At 39.6% G+C, this 9,163-nt stretch overlaps 2 protein-coding genes across 2 annotated transcripts; both read right to left on the bottom strand.

The window, feature by feature from the left end:
* Nucleotides 1-954: 954 nt before the first annotated feature.
* Nucleotides 955-1,725, bottom strand: LOC145046679 (uncharacterized). Its single transcript, XM_078994960.1, has 2 exons — nucleotides 1,525-1,725; nucleotides 955-1,470 (listed from the first exon to the last, which is right to left on the bottom strand). Exons 1-2 carry the CDS (start codon nucleotides 1,723-1,725, stop codon nucleotides 955-957), a joined length of 717 nt encoding a protein of 238 aa, XP_078851086.1.
* A 1,716-nt stretch (nucleotides 1,726-3,441) lies between these two features.
* On the bottom strand, nucleotides 3,442-4,212 carry LOC145046678 (uncharacterized). The gene is made up of 2 exons (XM_078994958.1): nucleotides 4,012-4,212; nucleotides 3,442-3,957 (listed from the first exon to the last, which is right to left on the bottom strand). The coding sequence occupies exons 1-2, from the start codon at nucleotides 4,210-4,212 to the stop codon at nucleotides 3,442-3,444; spliced, it is 717 nt and encodes a 238-aa protein (XP_078851084.1).
* Nucleotides 4,213-9,163: the final 4,951 nt, after the last annotated feature.

Raw genomic sequence — 9,163 nt, 5'->3', positions numbered from 1 at the left:
CAAGGTGAGGCCCACCACAATTATCACATCCTATCTAGATGGAATGGATGGATTGATCGATATTTATCATCCTTCAGTCTATACTCTCCAGTTTATCCATTACTGCCACCATATTATCGGAAACTGAGCTCACCGACCCTCGAGTTGAGTCATTCCTTGGGTTATGATATTCTCTAGAGTGCTTAGAGAATTATTTAACTAGCTCCTTTATAACCATGGGTAATTTCTTTGTGAGTGGTCCTTGGGAGTCAAGGAGCTTCCTAGTTGTCACGTTTACCAAACTATAGAAAATGGAGACTTTTTGCTGAATGTTTAGCTCATTGTGGGGGCAATTCCTTAACAAGCCTTTGTATCTTTCCCACGCCTCATAGAGTGATTCGCCTACTTATTGCTCAAAGTTTGCAATGAATTTTTCAACTTTGCTATTTTTGAGGGAGGTTAAAATTGATCAATGAAGTCGTCGCACATTTTAGCCCATGTCGTGATGGATCCTGGAGGGAGTGATTTTAGCCACTCTTTCGTGGCTCCCTTAAATGTGACCGGTAGCATACGAAGTACAACAGTCTTGTGAGGCACATTAGAGATGTTGAAGTAGGAGACTATGTCGTTGACCTCGTCGATATGCTTGTATGTATCTTCTTGATCTTTCCCATAGAATGGGTTGTCCATGAGTTGGGCGAGTATGTGACCTTTCAGCTCAAAGTTAGCAGTTGATGGAATCGTGGGTTGCACGAGTCCTAGCCCGGTATCGTCACACATCCTTCTCTTGCATTTTTTATTTTCTTCAAAACTTGAACCAACTCCTATTTTTCAGATTTTGTGAGGTCAGAAGCTATAATCCCAGGTTTTTTATTACCCTCTTCCAAAAAGTGTTATGGCAAAGATTTTAGCTCTAAATTCAAGTTTTGAACAATGAACACGTCAAGTCTAGAAACAGAACTCGTCGAGTTGTTCCTAGTTTTCCTGTCTGATCACGTTTTTCTCCCCAACTCGTCGAGTTAATCTCCTTAACTTGTCGAGTTGACTTTTAAGAGATTTTATTAATTCTTCATACTCATTTTTTTCGAGTAATCTTTCGATCTCCTTCATATCTCTTTCAACATCAAAGTCATTTTCTAAGGCAACAGTGGATTCACTTAACTTGTCTTCTTTGCATTCTTCCATTAATTCTTCGAAAATGTCCACCGGGAAGGTAGTGTCATCACTAAACTTAGAGTACTTCATGGCTCGATCAATTCCAAAAGTAACTGACTCTTCTCCCACCCGAACGGTAAGTTTGGATTCTCTTATATCCACTATGGCACTTACGGTGTTTGGGAAAGGTCTTCTAATAATGATTGGTACTTGATGGTCTTCTTCCATATCTAGCACTACAAACTTATCAACTTTAACCAATAGGTCCTCACATATCCCCTTTGGAAATCCCAATATCTTGTTTGCTAGATGAATTGCCATTCGAATCGGTCTCGACTACGGAAGATTCAACTTCATAAAGAATGAATATGACATAAGGTTAACACTCACCTCCAAATCAGCCAATGCATAACTAGTATCTAAATTCCCGAATGGGCATGTCAAGGTCAAACTACCCTGGTCACCCATCTTCTTTGGCAATTTGTTCAACATTGCGGATGAACAATTTTCATTAAGAACCACCTTGGATACCTTCTCCATATTCTTCCTATTTGTAAGTAGTTCCTTTAAGAATTTGGCATGCTTAGGCATTTGTGCAACCGCCTCAATGAAAGGAATGTTAATTTGAAGGGCTTTGATGTGCTCCAGCAACTTTTGATAGCCTTCATTCTGCTTATCTTATCTAGCTCGGCCTGGGAATGGCAATGGAGGTTGATACAGTTTAATCGGGGGATTATTTTTCTAGTTTAGATGGAGAACTCCTCAAGTTCTTCTTTTCAACTCGTCGAGTTGCATTGACTTCTTTTGATTTCGGGTTTTCTTTCTCTGCCTCTTGCACCTCTTTAGGATCTTCATTCGGGATCGAGGTCATAGGAGTAACTATCTTTCCACTCCTAGTCGTCACGATGTTGATTTGTGCACCTCTCGGATTTTTCTCGGTATTACTTGTAAGTCCACCCGGTGTGCTTTTATTGATTTGTTGTGCAAGTTGGCCTAATTGTTTTTCTATGTTGAGGATAGAGGCTTGCTGATTTCTCATTAACGCTTGTTGCTCTTTCATTATTGCTTGTTGTTCTCATATCGCAACATCGGTTTCATTGTGTCTTTTCTCGGATGCAGATGCAAATCGTATGAGCATTTCTTCGGAGTCTATTTTCTTCTCTCACACCGCCTCCTCCTTTTGATAGAAAGCTCTTTTCTTTTGCTTATATTTTTCCTCCTTTTGCTTCTTGTACTCATCATATGGTAGCTTCTCCTTTTTCGATTTCCTCCAATCCTCATCAAATCTACCACCCCTAGAATAACAAACTTGTACTTTTCGGTTCCCATTCTCATCAAGGTTACAATCTTTAGCAAGGTGAGGCCCACCACAATTATCACATCCTATCTAGATGGAATGGATGGATTGATCGATATTTATCATCCTTCAGTCCACACTCTCCAGTTTATCCATTACTGCCACCATATTATCGGAAACTGAGCTCACCGCCCCTCGAGTTGAGTCATTCCTTGGGTTATGATATTCTCTAGAGTGCTTAGAGAATTATTTAACTAGCTCCTTTATAACCATGGGTACTTTCTTTGTGAGTGGTCCTTGGGAGTCAAGGAGCTTCCTAGTTGTCACGTTTACCAAACTATAGAAAATGGAGACTTTTTGCTGAATGTTTAGGTCATTGTGGGGGCAATTCCTTAAGAAGCCTTTGTATCTTTCCCACGCCTCATAGAGTGATTCGCCTACTTATTGCTCAAAGTTTTCAATGGATTTTTCAACTTTGCTATTTTTGAGGGAGGTCAAAATTGATCAATGAAGTCGTCGCACATTTTAGCCCATGTCGTGATGGATCCTGGAGGGAGTGATTTTAGCCACTCTTTCGTGGCTCCCTTAAATGTGACCGGTAGCATACGAAGTACAACAGTCTTGTGAGGCACATTAGAGATGTTGAAGTAGGAGACTATGTCGTTGACCTCGTCGATATGCTTGTATGTATCTTCTTGATCTTTCCCGTAGAATGGGTTGTCCATGAGTTGGGCGAGTATGTGACCTTTCAGCTCAAAGTTAGCAGTTGATGGAATCGTGGGTTGCACGAGTCCTAGCCCGGTATCGTCATGCATCCTTCTCTTGCATTTTTTATTTTCTTCAAAACTTGAACCAACTCCTATTTTTCAGATTTTGTGAGGTCAGAAGCTATAATCACAGGTTTTTTATTACCCTCTTCCAAAAAGTGTTCTGGCAAAGATTTTAGCTCTAAATTCAAGTTTTGAACAATGAACACGTCAAGTCTAGAAACAGAACTCGTCGAGTTGTTCCTAGTTTTCCTGTCTGATCACGTTTTTCGCCCCAACTCGTCGAGTTAATCTCCTTAACTTGTCGAGTTGACTTTTAAGAGATTTTATTAATTCTTCATACTCATTTTTTTCGAGTAATCTTTCGATCTCCTTCATATCTCTTTCAACATCAAAGTCATTTTCTAAGGCAACGGTGGATTCACTTAACTTGTCTTCTTTGCATTCTTCCATTAATTCTTCGAAAATGTCCACCGGGAAGGTAGTGTCATCACTAAACTTAGAGTACTTCATGGCTCGATCAATTCCAAAAGTAACTGACTCTTCTCCCACCCGAACGGTAAGTTTGGATTCTCTTATATCCACTATGGCACTTACGGTGTTTGGGAAAGGTCTTCTAATAATGATTGGTACTTGATGGTCTTCTTCCATATCTAGCACTACAAACTTATCAACTTTAACCAATAGGTCCTCACATATCCCCTTTGGAAATCCCAATATCTTGTTTGCTAGATGAATTGCCATTCGAATCGGTCTCGACTACGGAAGATTCAACTTCATAAAGAATGAATATGACATAAGGTTAACACTCACCTCCAAATCAGCCAATGCATAACTAGTATCTAAATTCCCGAATGGGCATGTCAAGGTCAAACTACCCTGGTCACCCATCTTCTTTGGCAATTTGTTCAACATTGCGGATGAACAATTTTCATTAAGAACCACCTTGGATACCTTCTCCATATTCTTCCTATTTGTAAGTAGTTCCTTTAAGAATTTGGCATGCTTAGGCATTTGTGCAACCGCCTCAATGAAAGGAATGTTAATTTGAAGGGCTTTGATGTGCTCCAGCAACTTTTGATAGCCTTCATTCTGCTTATCTTATCTAGCTCGGCCTGGGAATGGCAATGGAGGTTGATACAGTTTAATCGGAGGATTATTTTTCTAGTTTAGATGGAGAACTCCTCAAGTTCTTCTTTTCAACTCGTCGAGTTGCATTGACTTCTTTTGATTTCGGGTTTTCTTTCTCTGCCTCTTGCACCTCTTTAGGATCTTCATTCGGGATCGAGGTCATAGGAGTAACTATCTTTCCACTCCTAGTCGTCACGATGTTGATTTGTGCACCTCTCGGATTTTTCTCGGTATTACTTGTAAGTCCACCCGGTGTGCTTTTATTGATTTGTTGTGCAAGTTGGCCTAATTGTTTTTCTATGTTGAGGATAGAGGCTTGCTGATTTCTCATTAACGCTTGTTGCTCTTTCATTATTGCTTGTTGTTCTCATATCGCAACATCGGTTTCATTGTGTCTTTTCTCGGATGCAGATGCAAATCGTATGAGCATTTCTTCGGAGTCTATTTTCTTCTCTCACACCGCCTCCTCCTTTTGATAGAAAGCTCTTTTCTTTTGCTTATATTTTTCCTCCTTTTGCTTCTTGTACTCATCATATGGTAGCTACTCCTTTTTCGATTTCCTCCAATCCTCATCAAATCTACCACCCCTAGAATAACAAACTTGTACTTTTCGGTTCCCATTCTCATCAAGGTTACAATCTTTAGCAAGGTGAGGCCCACCACAATTATCACATCCTATCTAGATGGAATGGATGGATTGATCGATATTTATCATCCTTCAGTCCACACTCTCCAGTTTATCCATTACTGCCACCATATTATCGGAAACTGAGCTCACCGCCCCTCGAGTTGAGTCATTCCTTGGGTTATGATATTCTCTAGAGTGCTTAGAGAATTATTTAACTAGCTCCTTTATAACCATGGGTACTTTCTTCGTGAGTGGTCCTTGGGAGTCAAGGAGCTTCCTAGTTGTCACGTTTACCATACTATAGAAAATGGAGACTTTTTGCTGAATGTTTAGGTCATTGTGGGGGCAATTCCTTAAGAAGCCTTTGTATCTTTCCCACGCCTCATAGAGTGATTCGCCTACTTATTGCTCAAAGTTTTCAATGGATTTTTCAACTTTGCTATTTTTGAGGGAGGTCAAAATTGATCAATGAAGTCGTCGCACATTTTAGCCCATGTCGTGATGGATCCTGGAGGGAGTGATTTTAGCCACTCTTTCGTGGCTCTCTTAAATGTGACCGGTAGCATACGAAGTACAACAGTCTTGTGAGGAACATTAGAGATGTTGAAGTAGGAGACTATGTCGTTGACCTCGTCGATATGCTTGTATGTATCTTCTTGATCTTTCCCGTAGAATGGGTTGTCCATGAGTTGGGCGAGTATGTGACCTTTCAGCTCAAAGTTAGCAGTTGATGGAATCGTGGGTTGCACGAGTCCTGGATCGGTATCGTCATGCATCCTTCTCTTGCATTTTTTATTTTCTTCAAAACTTGAACCAACTCCTATTTTTCAGATTTCGTGAGGTCAGAAGCTATAATCACAGGTTTTTTATTACCCTCTTCCAAAAAGTGTTCTGGCAAAGTTTTTAGCTCTAAATTCAAGTTTTGAACAATGAACACGTCAAGTCTAGAAACAGAACTCGTCGAGTTGTTCCTAGTTTTCCTGTCTGATCACGTTTTTCGCCCCAACTCGTCGAGTTAATCTCCTCAACTTGTCGAGTTGACTTTTAAGAGATTTTATTAATTCTTCATACTCAATTTTTTCGAGTAATCTTTTGATCTCCTTGATATCTCTTTCAACATCAAAGTCATTTTCAAAGGCAACGGTGGATTCACTTAACTTGTCTTCTTTCCATTCTTCCATTAATTCTTCGAAAATGTCCACCGAGAAGGTCATGTCATCACTAAACTTAGAGTACTTCATGGCTCGATCAATTCCAAAAGTAACTGACTCTTCTCCCACCCGAACGGTAAGTTTGGATTCTCTTATATCCACTATGGCACTTACGGTGTTTGGGAAAGGTCTTCTAATAATGATTGGTACTTGATGGTCTTCTTCCATATCTAGCACTACAAACTTATCAACTTTAACCAATAGGTCCTCACATATCCCCTTTGGAAATCCCAATATCTTGTTTGCTAGATGAATTGCCATTCGAATCGGTCTCGACTACGGAAGATTCAACTTCATAAAGAATGAATATGACATAAGGTTAACACTCACCTCCAAATCAGCCAATGCATAACTAGTATCTAAATTCCCGAATGGGCATGTCAAGGTCAAACTACCCTGGTCACCCATCTTCTTTGGCAATTTGTTCAACATTGCGGATGAACAATTTTCATTAAGAACCACCTTGGATACCTTCTCCATATTCTTCCTATTTGTAAGTAGTTCCTTTAAGAATTTGGCATGCTTAGGCATTTGTGCAACCGCCTCAATGAAAGGAATGTTAATTTGAAGGGCTTTGATGTGCTCCAGCAACTTTTGATAGCCTTCATTCTGCTTATCTTATCTAGCTCGGCCTGGGAATGGCAATGGAGGTTGATACAGTTTAATCGGAGGATTATTTTTCTAGTTTAGATGGAGAACTCCTCAAGTTCTTCTTTTCAACTCGTCGAGTTGCATTGACTTCTTTTGATTTCGGGTTTTCTTTCTCTGCCTCTTGCACCTCTTTAGGATCTTCATTCGGGATCGAGGTCATAGGAGTAACTATCTTTCCACTCCTAGTCGTCACGATGTTGATTTGTGCACCTCTCGGATTTTTCTCGGTATTACTTGTAAGTCCACCCGGTGTGCTTTTATTGATTTGTTGTCTAAGTTGGCCTAATTGTTTTTCTATGTTGAGGATAGAGGCTTGCTGATTTCTCATTAACGCTTGTTGCTCTTTCATTATTGCTTGTTGTTCTCATATCGCAACATCGGTTTCATTGTGTCTTTTCTCGGATGCAGATGCAAATCGTATGAGCATTTCTTCGGAGTCTATTTTCTTCTCTCACACCGCCTCCTCCTTTTGATAGAAAGCTCTTTTCTTTTGCTTATATTTTTCCTCCTTTTGCTTCTTGTACTCATCATATGGTAGCTTCTCCTTTTTCGATTTCCTCCAATCCTCATCAAATCTACCACCCCTAGAATAACAAACTTGTACTTTTCGGTTCCCATTCTCATCAAGGTTACAATCTTTAGCAAGGTGAGGCCCACCACAATTATCACATCCTATCTAGATGGAATGGATGGATTGATCGATATTTATCATCCTTCAGTCCACACTCTCCAGTTTATCCATTACTGCCACCATATTATCGGAAACTGAGCTCACCGCCCCTCGAGTTGAGTCATTCCTTGGGTTATGATATTCTCTAGAGTGCTTAGAGAATTATTTAACTAGCTCCTTTATAACCATGGGTACTTTCTTCGTGAGTGGTCCTTGGGAGTCAAGGAGCTTCCTAGTTGTCACGTTTACCATACTATAGAAAATGGAGACTTTTTGCTGAATGTTTAGGTCATTGTGGGGGCAATTCCTTAAGAAGCCTTTGTATCTTTCCCACGCCTCATAGAGTGATTCGCCTACTTATTGCTCAAAGTTTTCAATGGATTTTTCAACTTTGCTATTTTTGAGGGAGGTCAAAATTGATCAATGAAGTCGTCGCACATTTTAGCCCATGTCGTGATGGATCCTGGAGGGAGTGATTTTAGCCACTCTTTCGTGGCTCCCTTAAATGTGACCGGTAGCATACGAAGTACAACAGTCTTGTGAGGCACATTAGAGATGTTGAAGTAGGAGACTATGTCGTTGACCTCGTCGATATGCTTGTATGTATCTTCTTGATCTTTCCCGTAGAATGGGTCCATGAGTTGGGCGAGTATGTGACCTTTCAGCTCAAAGTTAGTAGTTGATGGAATCGTGGGTTGCACGAGTCCTGGCCCGGTATCGTCACGCATCCTTCTCTTGTATTCACCCATAGGTATGTCAGTAATGTCGACCATTTCTTCTTTTGGTTCGGGTTCTCCTTCTTCTTCAAATTCGGGTATTTCTTTCTCGAAAGCTAAAACCTTATCGTCTTTACTGCTTGATTCTCTAATGACCTTTTCCTTCTTTTGTGAATAATCGATTATGGATCTTCCACGGTCGGTACTAGTGTAGAGTTGGAGCCTCGGGTCATAAACTTCCTGAAAAAAAAAAACAAAAAAAAACATGCGTAGAACGAACAAATAGAAACAAAAAACGCATCCAACTCGTCGAGTTCAGTAATGGACTCGACGAGTTCAACAAAAAAAATGAAAACGAAAATTGAAAACAGAAAAACTAGTAACTTTGTATGAAATAAATTTCACACAAAGGATCGATAAAACAAGCAATTAAAATAACGATTAGAATCGTTCCTCGGCAACGGCGCCGAAAACTTGATGTGTGTGGAAGTATACTAGTTTTAACCTTACTAATTTAAACACAAAATATACACATGCAAGACAGTGTACCTATCGATTAGAATTATAGTTCAAGCAAGTAGTATATCGAACACAGGGAATGATAACAATTAAAAATAACTACTAGAATTACCTAATTAAAAACAAGTAACAAAAGAGGGTTTTCTCTAGTTTTTCAAGACTAGAAAGCTAAGTAACAAATAACACTAAAGAAAAATACAAGTAACAACTAAAGAGAACAAAAAGGTAACTATATTCAATGGTAAAAGAGACTTCTGTTCAGATTCGATTCACTTATTCATATGGTAGATTTCATGGCAAGTGCAATGGATTAGTATATCATTGGCTACCGATTTCTAATGTGATTAGGTTCATGTTCAATAATACTAATCGTTTAGCAAACAAGTTAATTCAAGTAGTGGCCAATTGATTAAACTAACATGTTTCCTAGTATTCAGTT

Source organism: Lactuca saligna, chromosome 5 (genome assembly GCF_052625555.1).
Source record: "Lactuca saligna cultivar CGN05327 chromosome 5, ASM5262555v1, whole genome shotgun sequence".
Classification (NCBI taxonomy): domain Eukaryota; kingdom Viridiplantae; phylum Streptophyta; class Magnoliopsida; order Asterales; family Asteraceae; genus Lactuca; species Lactuca saligna.
The sequence above is the reverse complement of the archived record's forward strand: the minus strand, read 5'-3'. Positions and strand labels throughout refer to the sequence as shown.

Coding starts and splice junctions, on each gene's coding strand:
- LOC145046679 (XM_078994960.1), bottom strand. CDS start 1,725: ATGCCTAAGCATGCCAAATTCTTAAAGGAACTACTTACAAATAGGAAG. Junction 1,471..1,524: donor ATGCATTGGCTGATTTGGAG/GTGAGTGTTAAC, acceptor AATCTTCCGTAG/TCGAGACCGATTCGAATGGC.
- LOC145046678 (XM_078994958.1), bottom strand. CDS start 4,212: ATGCCTAAGCATGCCAAATTCTTAAAGGAACTACTTACAAATAGGAAG. Junction 3,958..4,011: donor ATGCATTGGCTGATTTGGAG/GTGAGTGTTAAC, acceptor AATCTTCCGTAG/TCGAGACCGATTCGAATGGC.